Genomic DNA, 23,088 nt, shown 5'->3' with positions numbered 1-23,088 from the left:
CTCTGAGCAAAAGGAATGTTTTTGTCTGCTATAGTCTCTAACACTTTAAATGGAAATGAATCACATAAAATACAATAAATAAAAATTATTCCTACTTACCAAAAGCAGTAACCAGGAGAATTTCCATTTTAGAAAAGTTAGGCATATTAATTTAAAATTTTAAAAGTACGTACTTTTATTTAATAGAGTATATTTTGCAACTAGAAAGACTTTCATCTTATAATCAAACAATTGCTTTATTTTCAGATTATACTTTTTTTTTTCTTTTCTTTTTTTTCGGAGCTGGGGACCGAACCCAGGGCCTTGTGCTTGCTAGGCAAGCGCTCTACCACTGAACTAAATCCCCAACCCCAGATTATACTGTTATAATCCTATATTGGGGTTTCACTTCCTTCCTTCCTTCCTTCCTTCCTTCCTCCCTTTCTTTCTTTCTTTCTTTCTTTCTTCCTTCCTTTCTTTCTTTCTTTCTTTCTTTCTTTCTTTCTTTCTTTCTTTCTTTCTTGGATGCACATGTGCTGTGAGACTCAAGAGACAGTCAGTCAGCAAATGACTTGTGGCAATTCATTTTTCCTTCAAGGATGCAGCTTGTAAGGATCACGCTTAGGTCATCAGATTGACTACAGGTGATACAGTCAATCCTGTATCCTGCCATCCTGCCATCCTGCCAGCCTGGATATATGATTCTATATTAAAACACTGCGCCACATTTTTAATCACTAGGTAATTGGTGGATAAGCAACCAATGGACACAGTAGTACATCTGTTTGGCTAAAATAAATAATTTGCATCGAACACAGAATATGACCACTAGAAAGAATTTAGGCAAGTGCTTTTCAAATTGGATGTGTATAAGATAAATCTAAGGAGCCTCTAAAACAAGCAATGTCCAAAAATAATCTCTGAAATCTTAAATTTTTTGTCCGAGTATTCTAAGGCTTTTTTCCCCCTTAATCAGTCTTTATGATTATATCTTGCAACCAGTGTTGAGAACCACAACCTGGTCAACGATCTATTTTCTAGGTAAGGGAACCAAGGCCGATGTCATTTGATTACCCAAATCCACTGGCCACCTTACTGAAGGGCAGAGGCAAAGCTGAGATCTTCAGACACCCAGAGCAGAGCAACCACACTGAGACATACGTGGACAGACATGACACACACCCGAGGTGAGAAGAAGGAGCTGAGCGAAATGAAACTTGGAACTGTTCGCTATTGGACATTTCTGCTCGTTCAGCCACAGTTGATCATGGTCTCACCAGCAGACTGAGCTTAAAAGTCCATCATGAAGGCCTGACCTCATGACAAGAGAGCTGCTAGCTTTATGCTCAACAGTCGACTGTCTGTATATGACTTCATTACATACATGATGCAATGCACTGTTTATTAAAATATTATAGAGACTTAAGAATGATAAATGTTTATCTCTTCCACAGACTTAAGTCTCCTAAGAGATGTGCAAGGAACACATTCCAAGCCTAAAGCCAAGAGAGTAACTATGGCCCTTAGAGGGCGAAGCTGCAGAACACGTAGGAAACTCAAGTAGAGTGTTATCGGTGTGGATTACAGAGTGTTTAAAGCTTTGGCTTCATTCTAAGCAATTCGACAGATGCATTTTTCTTGTCCTGCAACCTTCCTTCCTAACACCTGGTGACACGAAATGAGCACGTGTTTACCTTAAAGCAGGTGGAGTGGCAGCAGATCTGTAATTCATCTAAAATCATTTTGGTTTCTACCCCCAAGGGCTTGCGGCAGTAAGTGCACATGTCTCTTTCAATGACAGACCTGTGGTGACAATAGAATTAAAGACCGTTTAGAATTTGCCATCTTGTAGGGACAGGTGTGTCTCCTCTGAAGTCACATGAGAGCGTGTTGATCCCGATGGACCTTTAGGAGTCATCCCAACACCACAAGACATGCCTTTTCCTCATCCTCATAATAGGGTCAATTCTGGAACAATGTCAAGGAAACAAGTCGCAGGAAGAGCCTTATTAATAATGTTAATAAATGTTATTAATTTACCAACAATCGAGCATATGTGGGCAGAAAAAGATGCTCAGTTTCCCAGTTGAACTAGACCAGGAGCATTTCTTGAAGCTAGAAGAACATTTTAATGATTTTACACATATCTCTTTATGCATTGCAATAACCAATATCCTTGACATATATTCCTTTCTTACTTTAGAAACTTAATCAACAATGAATGACCTATAGACATGATTAGCAGAGTCAAAAATTTTAAATCATGCCAGCACCTCAACTAAAGACCCCTTTCCTTTGGAAAGGTCTTATAATTGTCTTAAACAGATCCCGGTGGATTCTACTGCTTTGGAGGTACTATTAGCATGAAGGACCAAAGTTTCCAGAGTAGCATACATGGAAGGATAATGAAATGAAAATGGGTAATACTTACACAGTAAATGCGTACATAAGTTTTGTTGTGATCTGCATCCCTGTATTATCATGCCACTCAGAGAACTGTTTGGATGACTCTGGCTATGCATGTAAACAATACACATATACAACATACTCATGTACCGTGTGATGGGTCCAGGGGCTTTACTATAAAAACTCAGTTCATCCTGAGGAGCCAGGATTTCGATATGCATGTCACTTTGTAGAAAAGCAAACAGGGACGCAGAACAGCAAGTGAGCTGCTGCTCGCACGCATCCAGCGAGTAGATCTGAACAGTGTGATGCAGCGTTGGGTCTCAGAGCTGGAGAGATCTAGGCTTGCCCAGGCACTGCTTTTCTACCACCCAGTTAGGGACAAGCAGAGCAAAGGGAGTTGGGGGAAGAGAGAGCATAGAGGAAAGGCCTTAAGAGTAGATAAAGCAATGAATATCCTAGTAAGAGCACCAGTGGAAGGGGAAGCCCTGGGTCCTGCTAAGACTGAACCCCCAGTGAACTAGATTGTTGGGGGGAGGGCGGCAATGGGGGGAGGATGGGGAGGGGAACACCCATAAAGAAGGGGAGGGGGAGGGATTAGGGGGATGTTTGCCCGGAAACCGGGAAAGGGAATAACACTCGAAATGTAAATAAGAAATACTCAAGTTAATAAAAAAAAAAGAGTAGATAAAGCTTGCATGCTTTGATGCTCTCAGCTATTCTAATTACATCATCCTAGTCACTACATAAGCACATATAGGTATATAGAGGTTTAAATCTATGTAAATTACACAGTGATTAGCGTATATATACATGTGTGTGTGCGCGCACGCAAATTGCATAGTGATATATATATATATCATTTAATTTATTCTACAATTACCTATACATCATATATGCCTGGCAAATATTTCCCCTTATATTGTCCATATGTTTGTATGCATGAGTGTGTGCACGTGTACGTGTGTGTATGCATATTCATATGTGTAGATGTATATAACGAAACCTCTCATTTAAGACCAGAAGCGCAGAGAATAGCATTTCTACATCATCACTGTATTCTGCAAGCACTGACAAAGGGCCAGAAATACAAGCAAGGAAGAAGTGTCCCCTTCCCATGAGATGCTCTTTGCACTGGAAAAGCCAGGGACATGGAATGCCATGAGACAAATGACAGCTCTAACTGTATTTCTCTTAGCAAGTTCGACGGGAGTTCATGCTTTCAAGTATCATTTGCTGGGTGCCTGTGAGATGCTAAGCACTGCACTAGGAGCTGAAGCTACACTTAAGAAGGAGGTAGGTCCTGACTCCTGACAGTCACGTTTGCAGACCCTGCTAGAAACCATAGCAGTGGAAGAACAGCCTGTTTCTAGAAGTTGGGGATTGCTTACTTCCCTGGAGATGGGCAAGCCCTCCTGACGATTACTTGAGGGCCCCATGAACCTGAAACAATGAGGAGGGGCACTAGACGAAAAGGTCTGGGAAGGGACCAGATCTCCACAAAGATATATGCTCTTCCTAATCCTTCTAGGAACTGAGTTGAGTCTAGAATGTGTTGGGCCGGTAAATCCATGCACCTTTGGGAAAACCATGAGAGGGAAGGGTTCAGGGCAGTCTAGGGAAGCAACAAAGCATAGGTGTTTATCACAATGTTGCAAGCCAGGGACTCCAGAGAGAAAAAGGGCTGGCCAAGGAAGCAGTTGGGGGGGCACGGAAAGGTCTTCTATAATAGCATACACAAAACCCAGACAGCAGCTAGGAAGCAGGTTTCCAAATAGAGAACTGTGTGCTGATCCCTTTGTGTCTACTCCTAACAGTTTCCTACCTGTCTACCAAATAAAACCATCACCAAAAAAAGGAAGAAAAGAGAAATACGCATACATGTTTGATCACATTAAAGTGTGTGTGCGTGTGTGTGTGTATACATGTGTGTGTGCGTGTGTGTGTGTGCGTGTGTGTCTGTGTATCCACTTTATGTCTAAATTGGAGTTACAAGCATACTCACCTATCTGAAGTTGAATAAACAGTTTGTATATATTTTCCTGAGATATTTTCCTGATATCCATCCTTTGGTGATTTACTAAAAATGGACATAGAGGGACACGTGAGAATCATAACATTTTTTTCTCTATTGATATAATTACCTCCTCACAGCTAAGAAAACACATATTCCCTTATACACTATTATTATATTATTTTTAATACCACAAACCCAGATGGTATCCTTACTCCTTCAATTTTTTTTATCTGTAGAAGTGATGACACAGAAGCCCCAGCAAGTCAACGTGTCACCACAGGGGACAGAACAGGCCGAGACAGAGTCTGAGTAAAAGCAATAGGGACGCCATCATTTCTCATGATCCGCACTTGTACCTCACTTAGTTACTAAAGCAAAGCCTGCTGGTCTAGACGCACAGGCCTGCAAGCCCACTGCTTTGGAGGATGTGTCAGGAAAATCACAAGTTCAAGGTCTGCCTAGACTACAGAGTGTGCCCAAAGCCAACCTGGACAAACTAGCAAGACCCTGTCTCAAAACGAGCACTAAATAGGAGGGCTGGAGAGACAGTTCAGTGGTAAAGAATTTGCTTGATATGTGTAAAGCCCTAAATTCAATTCTCAGCACTACATGAATAAAATTCCAGCGCACCCACACACGTGCACACGTGTGCGCACACACTTGAGTACCTTGCCAAGGCTATCAGGTTAGTCAATGGCAAACAATAACTCAGTCCTGAACCTAACTCCAGAGACTTCACACTATAACTGTCCTGTCAGTGTAGATTTTAAGAAAGCTGGAGATATTTGAGGGCCAACACAGTCACGTTAGATTAACTAACAATTGCAAATCTATCTTTGCAGAATATTCTACCCTACAGATTATTGGTATGGCATGATACAATATTATCTCTTATAGTCACAGCTTTCAAACACACATTTGCATCAAAAACATGTTGAGTGTGTTAGAATAGAGATAGCCAGAACCCCAGTGGCAGAGTTTCTGGTTCTTTTGGTATAGGTTGGGGCCAAGTAAGTTTCAGTTGTGACAGTTCTGATGTGATACTGTTGAAGCCAACCCAGAAACCATATGTGAGAGTTGCTGCCTGTATACACATACACAAATGTTCTATATATACAGTAGTCTATAAAAGTAAACCATAGTCAACATGGTTAAATAATTCAAATATGGTTTAGTCAATGATTTTAAGTCAACTATTTAATAAGTAAAAAATCTGGAAATAGTGTTTAGTAGACTACGCTTAATTCTAGAAATTAACGGTTTCTTAAAGGTTGACATCACGGTTGGTGGCCTTTGTTTCAATGAGACACTTCTTCAGACAGGAAAATGTATGGATGTGCTGCCCCACAGGGTTACCAACATGTGAAAAGAGAGTGATATGTAAGTATAAACGCTTGTTCCTTGTATCCCGCTTGCCAACATTCTATTTCTTGACTTTACTCCCACTCCCATGCTGTTTATCTATGTGTCAGTTTCTTTCAGATTCAATAACTACTTATTGATTTAATTTTTCTCTTAAATACTTTATTTTTTAGTTTAATTAAAATATAGTAGGAATCACTATCATGGAGCCACTATAGCGTGATATTGAAATTAGGAGAAAAGTTACTTTAGGAATTGGATGTGTAAGTTAGACATGATTTGAGCCAAAGAGGCATTGAGTTGCCTGTGGGAACTGTCATGCACACAGAAGATTTCCCTGAACTGCTGTTCTGGGTTTTGTTAATGTGGATTTAACACATGTCATGTATGTCTATGTCATGTATGTCTATGTCATGTATGTCTATGTCATGTATGTCTACCTTTGTGTGCTTTGCTACTCTATTACCCTATAATGAGGCCAGTTCTCATTTTTTGACTCCTTGACAACTAAATGTTGTGAATCCATGACCTTTGTGGACAGTTTGGTCAATATCCATCGTTCTAAGCAGACAGTTTCATGGGACATTGGCACTCTGTAAATCAGGCCATGGTATGTCAACCTAAAGATATACTTTCTGTTTCAGATTGGAAGTACCTAGTAGATAAAGCCTCTGAATTAAGGTCACTCAAAAAAATTGTTATACCAAATAGTCATACACTTTATGTGAGAACATTTGATTAATAATCCTATTACTTACTCATTAGTTATCTTAAATACTTTTGAGTCCATACAATAACCATGAGTTGCCCATCCCCCTAATTATTGGGAACAACATATTATATGTGTAGAACTTACAATAATTCTATCTTCTCTATAAGACCACACCCGGAAATGGTAGGACCTCTTGTGTGGCACAGACCATTCAGGGCTATAAAAGGAAGTAAACTTTCCTGTTACCTGTTCTCCACATATGTCCTTGTGTAAACAACAGTGTCCTTGGGCCCAGCATTCCTGGTTCCAGAATTGGAGCTGCAATAAAACCATTTAGCTTCGTGTTAAAATGTTACTTGTGAGGATGATAAAAACAAAACTATATATTCCATGTATACGTAACATAAATACAATATATATAGAGAGATATATCAGAGAGCATGAAGGCCATCTTAACTATCCATGTATTGTACGTTAGTGTATGTTTCCCTAATGCTCTGTTTATTTCTATGCCATACATGTTCCCCAATAACTCTTGAGTTAAAAGTGGACTTTGACTATTGAAAACTCAGATTTAATGCTATATACTCAGACAGATCCAGTTCAAGAATGTGAATATTGTCAAGTTTGAGAAATAGTTCAATGGGTAAGAACATTTCTTCTTGCAGGGGACCCAGGTTCAGTTTCCAGCACCCACATATAGTGGTTCCCAATCACCTGTAATTCTAGTTCCAGGGGATCTGATAATTTGTGGACTCTGGACACCAGTACATATGTGGTGCATCTACATAGACTCATGTACGTAACATGCATACAAAATAAAATAAATAAATCTCTAAAAGAAGTTGTCAGCATCACTGTCACAATCATATTCTGTGTAATTGTAGACTTTAAAGCAAGGACTACATTTCATATCTGTCTACATTTGTTCCAGCAATCAATGAGCTGCTGACTCAGCACTCTGATATAAGGGTAGTTACATATAGCAAGTCCTAGGCATCAAAGATGTGGTTAGCTCACTTATAAACAAATGCAGGGACAGTGTGGTCATTGGTTTTGTAACGATCTGTACCTGAGGCTGGTTTTGGTTTCATGAGAATAGACTGATGTTCTTGGGGATTCCTTGCGCAGACTGTTAGTGACTCCGTTGGCTTGGCCATCTACCCTGCAAGAGCAAACGTGTGTGTTTGACATTCAAAATCAAGATCACTTACAGGTGTTTTTGCTCTATTAAAATGTTACTTGGCGGACAGTGTTTCTTTACCTCTACCTGGTTTCTGCACAGCTACATACAGAATACATAGTCTTTACTGGTTCCCCTGGCTCCGCAGAACTCACTGTCTTACTTTCACAAATAATCTACAGACAAAAGCCATATTATTCAATGCCATGGCAGAGTGTATTTTCATCAAGGAGAAAATCCACTGAAAATTGGTTCCTCGATTGCTTCCACAACAGCGATGCTGTTTAGAAAACTTCCCTTGTAGCACATATCTAAGGATTCATCACCTTAATGAACGACCCAAGGGTTGGTTTGAGCTGTTTCACTTCCCATTTTGCCTTAATGAAAGGTAATACTTTGAAGACTGCAGAAGTCTGACCTAGATTTCTGCTGATCTAAAAATGTCATCCTGTTTAACAGAGCACAAACACATTCAATTTCTCCCAAGGAATGGAGGAAACTCTCAATGAAAAAAATAGTGAAAATTATAGCAATTTCTCTCCTCTTCTGTGTTGGTAAGCTTCAAGAGTAAAGACATGGAAACCTACAGTTCGGATGTTCTTTAAGCCTTATTTTCAAACACACTGTCTGTGGGTGGCTTTGTGCATTTGAGTGCTTGCACCCACAGAAGCCAGAGACAGGAATCACTTGGGAGCTGGAATAATAGGCGGTTGTGAGCCTATGTGGGTGCTGGGACTTGAACTCTGGTCCTCTGAAAGAACAGTACATGCTATGAACTACTGAGCTATCTCTCCCACCTTGTCCCATATAACTTTTAAAGAGGAAGATGTATTAATGGCTCATCTCTGACACACACAAAAAATGAAACTAATGAGATAAAAATATTAGAGGAAGGTACCTTACATTTTAAACTATAAAAAAATTAGCCTTGGCTAAATATACACTAAAATTTACAAGTATGAAGCTATGAATTGAGGCTAGCATGACTTTTCTCTCCATTTTGTTCAAGACTTTACGAAGATGTGGGATGCATTGATTTTAAATGTATCAGGCCATAACATCATACATTTAAAGTTATCACATTCATGTGATTCTAAACACGTGTACACATTTCTACGTCAATGAAAGTTTGTGGGGACTTGTGCTTGTAATGAACATATCTAGAATAAGTTACTTTTCATTTGCTTATCTTTAAAGAGCATCTTGCTTTAATGGAGATGTTTGTGAGTAAATTTTCAAGTTATAGCACATAGTGAAAAGGTGGGATCAAAACTATCACAGGTTTTCTCATGGGTTTTATTAGGCTATGTCATCCCAAGAAAAATAAACTAGCTTAGAACTGTTGAAGAATAATCAAACTTAGTGCTTCCTTAGAATTCATAAGACTCTGGTTTCAAACTCTGGCAGCAGTAAGTAGGTAAATATTAATTCTACACAAATGACATGATACACACTATAAAGTTCAACTTAAGAAATGCATACTCGCAGGAGGAAATACGGAGACAAAGTGTGGAGCAGAGACTGAAGTTTCCACCTGGGGATCCATCCCACATACAGTCACCAAACCCAGCCAGGAGCTTGATATAGCTGTCTCCTGAGAGGCTTTGCCGGAGCATGACAAATACAGAGGCAGATGCTCTAAGCCAATCATTAGAATGAAAATGGGGTCCCCAATGGAGGAGTTAGAAAAATATCTGAAGGAGCTGAAGGGATTTACAACTCATAGGAAGAACAACAATATCAACCAACCAGACCCCCCCAGAGTTCCCAGGGACTAAACCACCAACCAAAGGCTACACATGGAGGGACCCATGACTCCAGCTGCATGTGTAGCAGAGGATGGTCTTGTGGGGCATCCGTGGGAGGAGAGGCCCTTGGTCCTGTGAAGGTTTGATGCCCCCAGTGTAGGGGAATGCCAAGGCAGGGAGGTGAGAGAGAGTGGGCGGGTGGGTAGGGGAGCACCCTCATAGAAGCAAGGGGAGGGGTGATGGGATAGGGGGTTTCCGGAGGGGAAACCAAGAAAGGGGATAGCATTTGAAATGTAAATAAAGTATCCAATAAAAAAAAAGAAATGCACAGCTTCAAAGAAGAAGGCTATGAGTGGTATTCGAATGCATTTGCATTGTCTTTATCTATGAAAACTTAAATATCATCAGTTTGTAAAATGTGCAAACAGGAGTGGTCAATAATATGTAAACAGTATTATCCTCAAATGAATTTGCATTCTCTAAAATTCATACATCAGAGCTCCAATCTTGAGCCAATCCTTCCTGCAAAACCTCGTTTCAAGGACAAAAAATGGAACCGCTCTTAAATCAACTTAAATGGAAAGTTTCTTAACTGCTTTGAGCCTCTCAGATTGTTTTTAATAACACTGACCACTTCTAAATAATGTTTGAATGAGGTTGGTCAAGCGTTAGTCCTGCGCAATTCCCACACATGAGTGTGTTTCTGGGAGCCTCAGATCCTACTAAACATTTCCCACTCTCATTCAGACAGAGACTCTGATGGGGTCACACGAAAGAACAAATGATCCGGAGGACCAGAGCAGCTCAAACTCTGTCAGACTCAAGGGCGTTTTCCACACAGTTTGGGGAAAGTGAGCCAGCTTGTCTTTCCCTAGCCAGTCCATCCTCTGCAAAAATACCGACAATATTATTTCTTACAAAATCACAGGAGCTTAAAAAAAAGGCAGAGGCACAGTGGGAAAGTTAAAAAAAAAAAAGGAAATGAGTATTTTTTGAGGCCTTCATACATGGCTAAGAGTATTGTTACACATGAAGAAGTGTACACAATTCCTCCCTAACTTAAGTTGTGTGTAGTAATGAGGTAAAGTTTATAACCTAATATTATTCTTAATGCCAAGCCCTTATATTCTGTTTTACAACGAAATTTCAAAACGAGACTTTTGCATGGTAGCTCTGAGACATCTGTGTGTGCTTTTGAACAGGTTTTATCCAAGGAAGTGAGTCCAGGTCCTTCCTTCACTACTGAAAACCTACCAGGCGACAGGGAGTAAAAATAAACCCTCGCCACCCAAGTAAAGGGCTTTGAATTTTCATGACACCTTTTATACCAAGTAACAGGCCTGAGCAACAGGGATGAGAAATTCTAACACAATTAGAACATTGTTAATTTTTTCTGTGTTAGATATTAAGCGTATGGTGCTGGAATTTTGCTTATTTGGACAGTGTGTATATTTAAAAGTCATAAAGCAACTCAACTCCCCGGAAAAATCTTCTAAGCAATTACTCAGGTATAGATGGAATTCCTAAGAAAGAAATCGAATTACAGTCACTCTTACCTTTCATTCTTATCTTCAGACACACGAGAATTTACTTCAGTTAAACCTTTTAGGTCCTGGTCTCTAATGAAAATAAAAATAAATAAAAACAAAACACAGTATATTTGTGTAGGATATTTACAATACAATTGTAGACAATAAAAAATATTACAATGAATAAAAAACCAGTACATCATCTTAGACATGTAGTTTATCAGTGTTTAGGAGACCGGAAGTTGGACACTGAGCTACTCACACTATAAGCTTGTGGATAAATATGAATGTGTGGCTGGAAGGGTAGAGAGAATCTTCCTTAGCAATCCTGGGTTTGATTCTCCTAACATCTAAATGAGCACGGATTTTATAAGTGAGAGAGAAATCACTCTTTAGAACGCTTGGGAAATCCGGTCTTAAAAAGGTTCAGCGGCACATCTGCTACCCATGTGCGGGAGCCTCCGGGTCCCCCAACAACGGGTCTCCCAACAACTGGAGCCGGGGGCTATCCCTAAAGCTGTGGGTATCCATTCCCCCAACTAGACTTCAGTGGGAGAGAGCACACCTTGCCCTTCAGAGACTTGCTGTGTCAGGGTTGGGGGATACTGAGGGGGATACCCCACCCTCTCAGAGGAGAAGGGAAGAAGGGGATAGGTGGAAGGACTTAGAGGGGTGGCGACAGGGAGGGGAGTCAGTGATCCGGGTGTAAAGTGACTATTATTTTTTTTTTTATTAACTTGAGTATTTCTTATATACATTTCGAGTGTTATTCCCTTTCCCGGTTTCCGGGCAAACATCCTCCTAATCCCTCCCCCCTCCCCTTCTTTATGGGTGTTCCCCTCCCCATTCTCCCCCCATTGCCGCCCTCCCCACAACAGTCTAGTTCACTGGGGGTTCAGTCTTAGCAGGACCCAGGGCTTCCCCTTCCACTGGTGCTCTTACTAGGATATTCATTGCTACCTATGAGGTCAGAGTCCAGGGTCAGTCCATGTATAGTCTTTAGGTAGTGGCTTAGTCCCTGGAAGCTCTGGTTGCTTGGCATTGTTGTACATATGGGGTCTCGAGCCCCTTCAAGCTCTTCCAGTTCTTTCTCTGATTCCTTCAACGGGGGTCCTATTCTCAGTTCAGTGGTTTGCTGCTGGCATTCGCCTCTGTATTTGCTGTATTCTGGCTGTGTCTCTCAGGAGCGATCTACATCCGGCTCCTGTCGGTCTGCACTTCTTTGCTTCATCCATCTTGTCTAATTGGATGGCTGTATATGTATGGGCCACATGTGGGGCAGGCTCTGAATGGGTGTTCCTTCAGTCTCTGTTTTAATCTTTGCCTCTCTATTCCCTGCCAAGGGTATTCTTGTTCCCCTTTTAAAGAAGGAGTGAAGCATTCACATTTGATCATCCGTCTTGAGTTTCATTCGTTCTAGGCATCTAGGGTAATTCAAGCATTTGGGCTAATAGCCACTTATCAATGAGTGCATACCATGTGTGTTTTTCTGTGATTGGGTTACCTCACTCAGGATATTTTCCAGTTCCAACCATTTGCCTACGAATTTCATAAAGTCATTGTTTTTGATAGCTGAGTAACATTCCATTGTGAAGATGTACCACATTTTCTGTATCCATTCCTCTGTTGAAGGGCATCTGGGTTCTTTCCAGCTTCTGGCTATTATAAATAAGGCTGCGATGAACATAGTGGAGCATGTGTCTTTTTATATTTTGGGGCATCTTTTGGGTATATGCCCAAGAGAAGTATAGCTGGATCCTCAGGCAGTTCAATGTCCAATTTTCTGAGGAACCTCCAGACTGATTTCCAGAATGGTTGTACCAGTCTGCAATCCCACCAACAATGGAGGAGTGTTCCTCTTTCTCCACATCCTCGCCAGCATCTGCTGTCATCTGAGTTTTTGATCTTAGCCATTCTCACTGGTGTGAGGTGAAATCTCAGGGTTGTTTTGATTTGCATTTCCCTTATGACTAAAGATGTTGAACATTTCTTTAGGTGTTTCTCAGCCATTCGGCAATCCTCAGCTGTGAATTCTTTGTTTAGCTCTGAACCCCATTTTTAATAGGGTTATTTGTCTCCCTGCAGTCTAACTTCTTGAGTTCTTTGTATTTTGGATATAAGGCCTCTATCTGTTGTAGGATTGGTAAAGATCTTTTCCCAATCTGTTGGTTGCCGTTTGTGACTATTATTTTTAAAAGCGTTCAGCTCACACTGAATGAACACTAGGCGTGCCCTGAAGCACTAACCACACTTTCTTGTGGACTAGCTTATTCCGATCTCAGGAGATCTTGCAGGACCAGCATCTGGAGCTTGGAAAGACAGAGGGAATCTCCCAAAGCCAGTGAACTAAGTTACAGAAGAACCAAGAGTTGAAATCGCACTACCTGCCAATATGAAACCAGTGCTCAGAGGCTTTAGCCAGAGACTTAACTCGCACTACTGCGTTACAGAAATATAAATGTTCTGCCCTGCAGCGGAGTAAGAAATTCACAAGGTGTAGGATAAGGGTATCGACAAGATGCTTCAATCGTAGCTTGTCTCGGGATAGTACACCTTCGATGAATTACAGGGCCCTCTGGAATGTTATGATAGGTTAGTCATTTGCCTATCAACATGCCATTAAAAGATCCTGTTTGCTGCTTTCAGGAATTTGAAAAAGCCTTTGTCCCGAAGCCTACAGAGGAGCTTTGCTTCAGAATCAGAACAAGTGAAGCCGGTTTTCTCTCTTACTACTTTGAGAATGTAAATCCTTAGATATCATTTTGTAAATGAGGTTCCCAATGTCCAAGGTTTTGGTGAAGAAAACACAGGTCATGCACCATGATTAAGCCGTGAATGAAACCAGTAAAAATGGGAAAATGAGAAATAGTTAATAGAATGTGGTGATGTAAGGATGAGAGTTATTGATTCCACAGTCTCAAGGGACTTCTTCATCTTTATTTCAAGCCCAAGATTTCATGTCTTTGGAATAACTCCAATTCCTAAAATTCTCCCTTCTCCTGCTTCAAAATGTTGGATTCAAATACTATTTACCCTTCAAAAAAAATGAACGTATGGATTCTCACTCGCAAAACTAACGTTAGGATGCAAAACACAATAAAATATCCTTATGTTTATGTGGAAAGGGATTTAATACTTCCCATACAATATTCAAGCCATTAATAACTTATGTAAACTATGTAAATTAGAGAGCACACTATAGCCGCTTAAACTTCATACTCAAATTCCTATTTGTGTCCATTTAAAAATCTAGAAATTTGTTTAAATATTTTTAATGTGAGTTGAAATATTCTAATGAAACTATATAAAATGTACAGTATTTCAGGAATATTAATTGATGTTTTAATCTGAGTGATGACATAATATTCATAACTGAACTCCTCCACATTATCAGATAGAGCTGTGTGAGGTCGATCCTGCACATTAATAACGCACAGAAGTCTTTGAATTGGCCTAAGCCCTGATGGTTTCCACGACTTATTATGAAAGCTATCTTTGTGGCACCAGAGGCCACCATGTTATCTTAACAGCCTTCACAAGTAAGTGATGCTTTCCTGGTTTAAAGCTTGAGAAATGGGATATCACAGTAATGATTCAAACAGGCAGTGGGAAAGGGTACAAGCTCCCAGGATATGGGAAGGTTGGGAAATCAGAATTTTGTACCAGGTAGTTACATGTTCCCCACTGGGATAACCTTGAAGTAACCAAATGTTCCATTGAGGAGAGCTGTGGCTTTTAGTTACTGTGAAAGAGGGCCCAATAAGGACTGTGTTGGCAAGCATGTGTTGCATAAACACAGGAAGATAAAGTCACGAAGAAAAGTCTGGAAGAGATCTTCCTTTCTTAGCCTAAGAGGGAACCAACCCTGTCAAGACAACTTGATCTCAGACTTCTCACCTCTAGAATTATGAGAAAATATATGTTTGTGTTTAAACAATATAGTACATGGGTTTTCTTGGGGATCCCTCACAGGCCTGTCCTGACGTAAGTTTCTCAGCCTAAGGGTAGATATCTTTAATTCCTCAAGAATATTCCAGTTGTGACTGCTACAGATGTTGACCACATCTCTGTCTACACAACTCACTCCTGCTCTTTGGGGTGTAGTTTTGGAGAAAAGGAAAAGAGCTCCACTGGAGGAGGCAGAGGAAGTCAGATCCTTGCAGATTCAGCAACTACAGTAGGTAACTCAAAAGCTGAGCCTATGCATGCCTTCAAGGAAGATACTTTCAAAGAAATAACATCATCTGAGGTTTCATATAATTTTTCTCATTTTGTTAGCTGTTGGCACATACCAAGGTTGGTTGGCTAAGCTATCGGATTGTTTTTATTTGAATAACCTGTACCCATATGTAAAGGAAGGAAGAAGCTATGTGATGAAGAGCACGTGATTTGCATTTTCTTGAGTCCTGCACATTGATGGGGTAGCATTAGCTCGACCGGCAGATCCAGTAAAAGTTTAGACTACCCAAGCTAAAGGATGCAAAAATAAGTGCTCTGTAATTAAGATCACATGTATTGCCTGGTGTCTTTTACACTGTGGCAGAAGATGAAAAGCTGTGAGTCAAAGTGTGAGCGATAGAGTTTTTTTTTTAGAAGTGCAAGCCAAATGTTACAAGGTTGAGCCAGTGCTCGAAGTCTTTCTGTGTCTTTTATTTTTGTATTGGCGCTAGGAACCCAGCCTGGCCCTTGCACATTCTAGACTTGACTTCTGCTTGGCTACATCATATGTCTAAGAATGCCATTAAAGTATAGTTTTCAAGCCATTTTAAAATGACAGAACATGAGTTATCTAAGATATGAAGGCACATCCATATTTTTCAGCATAAGAATTTCCATGTTGTAATAGCATAACGTCTTCTCCACTGTGTGGAGGAATATGGGCCTTCCTTGCAGTGCCAATTAAGGGAAAATGTGGAGAGGCTTAGCAGTCAGCTTTTCCTAGGATAAATTCTGATGCAAGAAAGTTCTGAGCTCAGTTCTAGTGACTCTTCCTCTCTAGTGTGCATGTAGGAGGCTTTTATTAATAGGGTACAATATGTTTCTCTCTAAATTGCTAACTTAATCTGCTTTGTATACTGTCCAACACATTTACAAAATTAAATAGCTTCCACACCAAAAAAATTAACTGTTTTTTTTCTTTTCTGTCAGAAATTGATTTTAGACATCAGATCTTCAGCTCAAAGTGAATCTTCTTGAGAAGAAGAGTGCATCTAGTGAAACGGCTCACATAATTCCTTAACTTACTGACATAGACAGGCGGTATGACATCAGCATGCTTTTTCAATGAGTATTTTATATTCTTCAAGATTTTATCTTCAAAAATAGATTTGTGTATGATTTAAATATTTTAACTATAACACATAAATAATAATTTTAGTGTTCCTGGGTCACTGGGATTCCTTGAGGTTGTCATAAGCAGGAAATAGTCACTGGCCCAAGTAAATAAATAAACCATAACAAAGTATATTTATTCTATTTAGTTTCAGTGACAGGAGCTGAGAATGTTGGAGGTGCAAGACAATAGATTTCACCTAGGTGGACTGTCATAAAGCACTGGCTGTTCTGAGTTTAGCCTTTCATTCACATTAAATTTGAGAAACACTTAATATGTATCGGGCATGTTGCCATTATGTTGCTATGCTATATAAAGAAAGAAACAAGGTAATTCCATCCACACCTCTAAGGACCTTGTAGATAGAAAGAGTTTGAGAAATACTGAGGTTGGTGCCCAAGGATACATAGTACCTTCTCTGGCCTGGCAATGAGAGGGAATAAAGTATACAGGTCAGAGAGGATGGGTGGGATGGGTGGGAAAGGGTATTATGAGAAGCAACCACAGTGATGACTGATAGATTGATTGGTTACAGGAAGTGAAGCGATAGAGTGATATACACCGTGTTTGTCTTGAGCAGAAATATGAGAAACACGCAGCAGGGAGATAGGAGGAAACTATCCTCATATTACAGGGCTAAAATCCTGGAAGGTTTACGTCAACAAACAGGAAAGATACTGACAAATGGAACTCTGACTACAAATAAAGATTATTTTTTGCTGTACGTGAATGATGCCCCTTTTTACTAGGGAGTCTTTAGTATCATTAGCAACATGAGGTATTCTTCGATACCTATTTGGAAGCAGAAGTTTAGAACATTAATAATTAATCTAACGTCAGCTTATCAGCTACAGAAAATGGCATCTCTCTTCAGTATTGGTTTACATTACTACTAAATGCCATGCTATTTCTCATTGAGTAAATGGAAATTCTCTGCACATCTGCATTCATTCTGGTTGCTGTGTTCTTGGGATCTCGGGGATGCCTATATATATTTCTGATGGATGCGTGAGGTCTATGCAGTCTCCAACTGTGAATGAAATATGCAGCTGCTGGAAATGTCAGCAGGGTCACAAACAAGCACTGATTTTCTGCTGTCCTGCTTCTAACTGATCAGTGTCGGTGTCTCACACACTGATGTAAAGGGCTTTGCAAGGGCTCATCCCACTAGGGTGTGTTTAAAAGTTCCCTTTCTTGACCTATGCTGAAATCATGGTCACATGGTAGATACAGGTGACTGAATCAATCTATAAACTCACTCTTTTAAAACGGCTGTCTTTTCTGTTCGTCTGCTGTGTGATAATTCTTGGCTGTTTATCTTCGAATCTAGGTAACTGCTAAAGAGGAGTCAGGCAGGTTAGCTAAGACAACCAAGCTGCCATCATAGAATTCTATGATACCTTGAATTAAAAAAAAAAAGAATTCCTTTTTTAAAAAAAAGTATTTATTATATTTGCTTTAGAAAAATGTTCTCTTTCTGTGGCTTTCTGGAAAAGAAGTTGCTAAAGTAAAAGCTACCCTTTGTAAAATTTCCCTCTTGTAGCAAAACCAGAGGCAAGACTCTTGTAAGGGTTACCATTGCCGATACAACACATTTGACGGAAATAGGGGTGAAGTGGGGGGTCAGAAGGCATGTTCCTCGATCAGTTATTATATAACATGGCTGCTAGACCTATTACTAACATGACTGGTAACCTCCCCAAATAGATACCGATAGGAAAAAAATCCATCCAAATAATTGGACTTAAAGCCCACGCTATTGATAAGGCCCGTTCTGTAATTTCTGGAACTAGAAACCTAGACGTCTCCCTGGGGCTAGGGTGACCGTGGGCTTTAGAAAATAATCTACTACCTGACTTTGCTGGACCAGAATAATCCCTTCCTACATTCTAAATCTTATCCTTGTACCCACAGATAAACGTAGCCCCCTCACCCATCAAAGTGGCTTCTCATACAGCAAATGGCAACTATCACAGAGAACCATAACTAGACATAATGCAGAAATCAACAAATTGCGGGGCTCCTAGTAGACAGATCTCTATTGATTCCTTCATCTGTGGCTTATGAAAGGTCATGGAAGAGGTTATATAGAGTGATTGTAAGAGGAAGTATTCTGTGAGACAGTCTGTCCCAGAAATGGCTACATAAATAAGACTAGAACATTGGCAATGCAAACAGATGTGCTAGCTCGAGAAGGAGAAATCTCATGGGGCTGTACCATTAGACCAGAACTATAGCAAACCAATGCCTGATGGGAAAGGGAGGGTTCTCCCTTCTCCTGGGGATTAGCTAGCTTATTGAGCATCCAAAGTGATCAGCCTAGAACTATATACATGCGAACAATGAAAGTAGACTCCTGCAGGTTATATTTACATAGGTGTACATACAAGTTCATATGTGTACATAACAATAGTAAAGGGAAAGAAACAGCCACAGAGCATTAAAGGGGCTGTGCAGGAAAGGTGTCTTGGAGGGGATAGACAGAAGAAAGGAAAGAGGAAAATTAATATAATTTTGCTTTAATAGCACATTAGGGGGTGGCTTCAAAACTCAAGATGTAAGCTTGAACTTACAATGTGCTGAAATATTTTGAGAGACAGACAAGCTGAGGCTCTGGGATTTTTTTTTTTTTGGAAGAACCACATCACCCTTTCCATGTTGCTTTAATTTCCTCAAAATATTTTTTCCTGTTAGTTGTATTTATTTTTCTCCAGGGAATAAGTCTTAGATTTTATTATCTGTCTCGGTACACATAAGCCCAGAACTCACTCTGGTTCTACCCCCCACCCCCCAGAGCTGGGGACCAAACCCAGGGCCTTGCACTTCCTAGGCAAGCGCTCTACCACTGAGCTAAATCCCCAACCCAGAACTCACTCTGAAACCAAGCCATTGGCTCAAGAAGAATACAGTATGTTTCCTTGTTGACAGGAGACACACAGGTTATAAATGGGTCCTTTGAAAACTAAAGAAAACCAGAAGCCTTCTTCAAAAAGCAAAGAAAGAAAACTCCTACCCTGGGGTCTTGAGAATACATCAAAATCAGTCAGGTAGGGTCACCTACCCATTTGTGTTTCGGAGAGCAGAAGGCTTCACTTTGATAAGATTGTCCAAGTCATGGCTGTTTAAAATTGTAAAAGGGGGTGGGTTAGTAATGGTAATTTGGTCATGCTAGATCAATACAGCAATAGCAAATACTTCCCACAAGGAAAACAGCTGAAATGTGAATTAATGGCTCTAGTTTTACTACCTTTGGTCGCATCTGTTCACTGTAGGATTCCCTCTGATGCTGTTGTCTGAATCATGGTTCCTGTTGGTGGAATAATAGAAAAGTAAAGAAGAAAGTTACTAATAAAGCTATTTTAGAAAGGATGGGGCTTCAACTTTACTTGAAATAATGAAACAGAATATTCTTCCCAACCAAAATTCATTAAAAAATATTTTCTTACCTTTGGTTGTTTGTAAGAACATCAGCATTGACTTTGATGAACTTATCAAGATCTTGGTGTCTTTGGCAGGGGAAACAGAAGCATTAAGGGTTAGAGGCAGTAGGGTTTGGGGCTATCGTAAATGACCCTTAAAGGAGGAAATGGTTATAGTATGTGATGTACTGTTGTGATCAAGAACAGCAATGGTGTTTCCCACCTAACCCCAGGGCAGGAAGAATCATGCTCAGAACTTGCCCTGAGTCTGCACACTTCATTACCAGAACAATCTACCAGGGTGTACACCTTCAGCCCTCCACAGAGAGTTTTCTAAGACCTGACATTTGCACATTAGTGTTTTAACAGTATGAAGACAAAACTGATCCTCAAGCCTTTGCCATTTTAAAGATCATATCAATATTAAAATTAGGAGCCCCAAAGCAGAGATATCCTGAATGTAAGCCTAGCAAATAGATGTCCAGCAAGCCATCAAAACCCTGATTTTATGACTGAAGAACTGAGGGGGGGCCAGTTCTTTGTTGTTAGATGTACACTTTATAAAGCACCATCCTCCTAAGGATCCATGGTGTGACTGTCATCTCACCTACAAACCAGTCTTCACCACTCTGGACTTACATCCTCAAGCTCCTTGTCTTGAGGTCTAGGGAGTGGGCACTTAAAGTATCCATCTAAGCCTTGTCAATTATGATTATTAGTATGCACTGTCATATAAATCAATGAATGTCCTTGAGACTTCTCATACCTTCTTTTACCATGTTCTGATCACATCTCCCTTTCCTCTACCTGCTCTTAATGTGCTCCCCCTCTCTCTTCTTCCTGAATCCCCCTTCCCTTCCCTATTAGCCCCCTTCTACTGACAGTGACTTTTTCTTTTGTTTTGAAGGGTTTTGTTTCTATATGAGACAAAATGCATGACTTTTCCTTCTTCGTTTGTGATGCTTTACTTAACATGATACTTTCTAGTTCTAGCCAGTTTCCTAGAAGCGATATAATTTGATCTTCTACATGACTGAATAATACACACACACACACACACACACACACACACACACACATATATATATATATATATATATATATATATGATCTATTTTCTTTATCCATTCATTTGTTGATGGGCAGCTAGGCTGTATTTTAGCTGCTGGGAACAATGTCATAGTAAACATGAGTGTGGCAGTTAGGAGCTAAGTGAGGGAGGCAGCACCCTTAGGGACAAGGGGACAAGTGTCTATATTTATATACCTTCAGTCATGGTTTGTATATGCTTGGGCCAGGGAGTGGCACTATTAGAAGTTTTGGCCCTGTTGGAGTAGGTGTGTCACTGTGGGTGTGGGCTTTAAGACCCTAGTCCTTGCTACCTGGAAGTCAATATCTGCTATAAGCCTTCAGATGAAGATGTAGAACTCTCAGCTCCTCCTGCACCATGCTTGTCTGGATGCTGCCATGCTCCCACCTTGATGATAATGGACTGAACCTCTGAACCTGTAAGCCAGCCCTGATTAAATGTTGGCCTTATAAGAATTGCCTTGGTCACGGTGTCTGTTCACAGTAGTAAAACCCTAACTAAGACACCTTCTGTGTATCATTTTCGTTGACCTTTGCTAAAACATTTGGGGAAATAAGGTAAGTGTGCACAGAAGACTCTCCATCCATGTCTCTCTTAAGTTCTATGACCTGAAACCGAGACTGCTCAACAATGCTCCGGTTGTACTGAGCACGCTTGGCAAAGTGTCTGCCCTCAGTGTGATCCTCTATGTGAATATGCAGATGCTTTCTAAACAACATGGTTCTTCATTTAAGGAAACAATTGCTTTGGAAATGACTCCCACATTTTCCTTACCTACCTCAAGGTATAAATCTTCCTACACTCTCCTATTTTTTTTTTGTCTTGGCTTTTTTCTCTTTTTTTGACCTCTTCAGACATCATAATACAAATCTCACTGCACTTAAGTGTCCTTTTTGAAGGCTTCATTTCCTCCCATGTGTATGCACAAGAGTGGAACAACTGGCTCATATGGTAGCTCTGATTTAGTTCTTTGAAGGAAGAGCATGACTTCCATAATGTCTGGACTAATTTCCATTCCCACAAATAGTGTCTAATGGTTGTTCTTGCCCCTTATGCTTACAAGCACTTGGGTATTTTGCTTGTTTGTTTGCTTATGATTTTGGTTTAGTGACTCAATTTATTTTACTTTTCATAATAGCCATTTTGACTACAGTAGAATCCAAAAGTAGTGTTAGTTTGCATTTTACTTATAATTTTCTTTGTTGTGTTATTGGGCATTCATACTTCATTTCAGAAGTATCTATCCAGTTCATTTGCCTACTTTAATTGGATTATTTGTTCTTAACATTTTATAAATATATACTTAGAGAAACACATGTCACATGCCATGGCAAAAGATTCCAAGAGCGACGGACAGTATCTTTTTGCCGTACCATCTGGGGCAGCAGCTTGCTTGGCTCCCCTTTCCCCTAACACTGATCTAAAGGAGTGTTTTACTATCAAGATGATTTCGACAGAGCTAAACAGAGAGCCGCTTAGCGGTGAGTCACCAACAAAGTCTAAAGGAAGGAAACATTCCCCTCCCCCTCCTCTCCATGTGTGTCCATCACGGTTTCCACCACTGGAAACCATCTTCCCAGAGTTCTCAGATCTCCCTGTGCGATGGGAAATCTCAACCTGAATTTTTAATGTGTTGAGTTACCCTCAATAATAATATTTTCAATTTAAAAAAAATCTATCAATATATTAGAAAGAATGGTTGGCAAATGAGCACAACTAAAAACATAATTCAAGATAAATTAATTGAAACCATTTAGTTACAAAATGGTTGCTACGAAGATTAAGTGAGAAAGGCTGGAAGACGTCTGTTAAGTCTAAACAATGACAAATATGGAAGCATTTAAAACCACGTGAACTTAATATATTAAGAGGAAAATGGAACAACAAGGGGTAAAACCTTGTAGAGGGAAGCGTGCATTTAAAAGTCACAGCTTGTTTACGTTTAAGATCAATCAAAATGGATTTCGGCGTGACTGCATACACTGTCCGAAAACATAATTTAGAATAAAGACAGGAAGTGCAAAAACTAATGTCAAAGCTTCTTTTTCTACATATTCCACTGAGCACAAAACAGTCTTGTTTGTCTAAAAGCCTAAAACCATGATATTCTATTAGAACCAGTATTATATGAAGCCCAGTGTAAACACACACACACACACACACACACACACACACACACACACACACACAAAGCGGGAGAGGGAGAGGGAGAGGGAGAGGAAGAAGTAGAGGGAGAGGGAGAGGGAGAGGGAGAAGTAGAGGGAGGGAGGGAGAGGGAGGGAAAGGGAGAGGGAGAGGGAGAGGGAGGGAA

The 23,088-nt window shown here is 40.2% G+C and overlaps 1 protein-coding gene across 4 annotated transcripts in view; it reads right to left on the bottom strand.

Moving 5' to 3' along the window:
- Scel (sciellin) overlaps positions 1 to 23,088 on the bottom strand; it is a 116,395-nt gene that overhangs the window by 2,942 nt on the left and 90,365 nt on the right. For 3 of the 4 annotated variants that reach the window (NM_001431587.1, NM_001108388.1, XM_087586272.1), the window contains 8 exon segments: positions 1,674 to 1,782; positions 4,391 to 4,465; positions 6,723 to 6,794; positions 7,549 to 7,641; positions 10,964 to 11,026; positions 19,330 to 19,386; positions 19,516 to 19,575; positions 19,715 to 19,774. In NM_001431587.1, the coding sequence (NP_001418516.1) occupies positions 1,674 to 1,782; positions 4,391 to 4,465; positions 6,723 to 6,794; positions 7,549 to 7,641; positions 10,964 to 11,026; positions 19,330 to 19,386; positions 19,516 to 19,575; positions 19,715 to 19,774 (589 nt within the window). 4 annotated transcript variants of the gene reach the window in all.

The sequence above is a fragment of the Rattus norvegicus genome, chromosome 15 (genome assembly GCF_021556685.1).
Source record: "Rattus norvegicus strain SHRSP/BbbUtx chromosome 15, alternate assembly SHRSP_T2T, whole genome shotgun sequence".
NCBI classification, from domain to species: domain Eukaryota; kingdom Metazoa; phylum Chordata; class Mammalia; order Rodentia; family Muridae; genus Rattus; species Rattus norvegicus.
The sequence above is the reverse complement of the archived record's forward strand: the minus strand, read 5'-3'. Positions and strand labels throughout refer to the sequence as shown.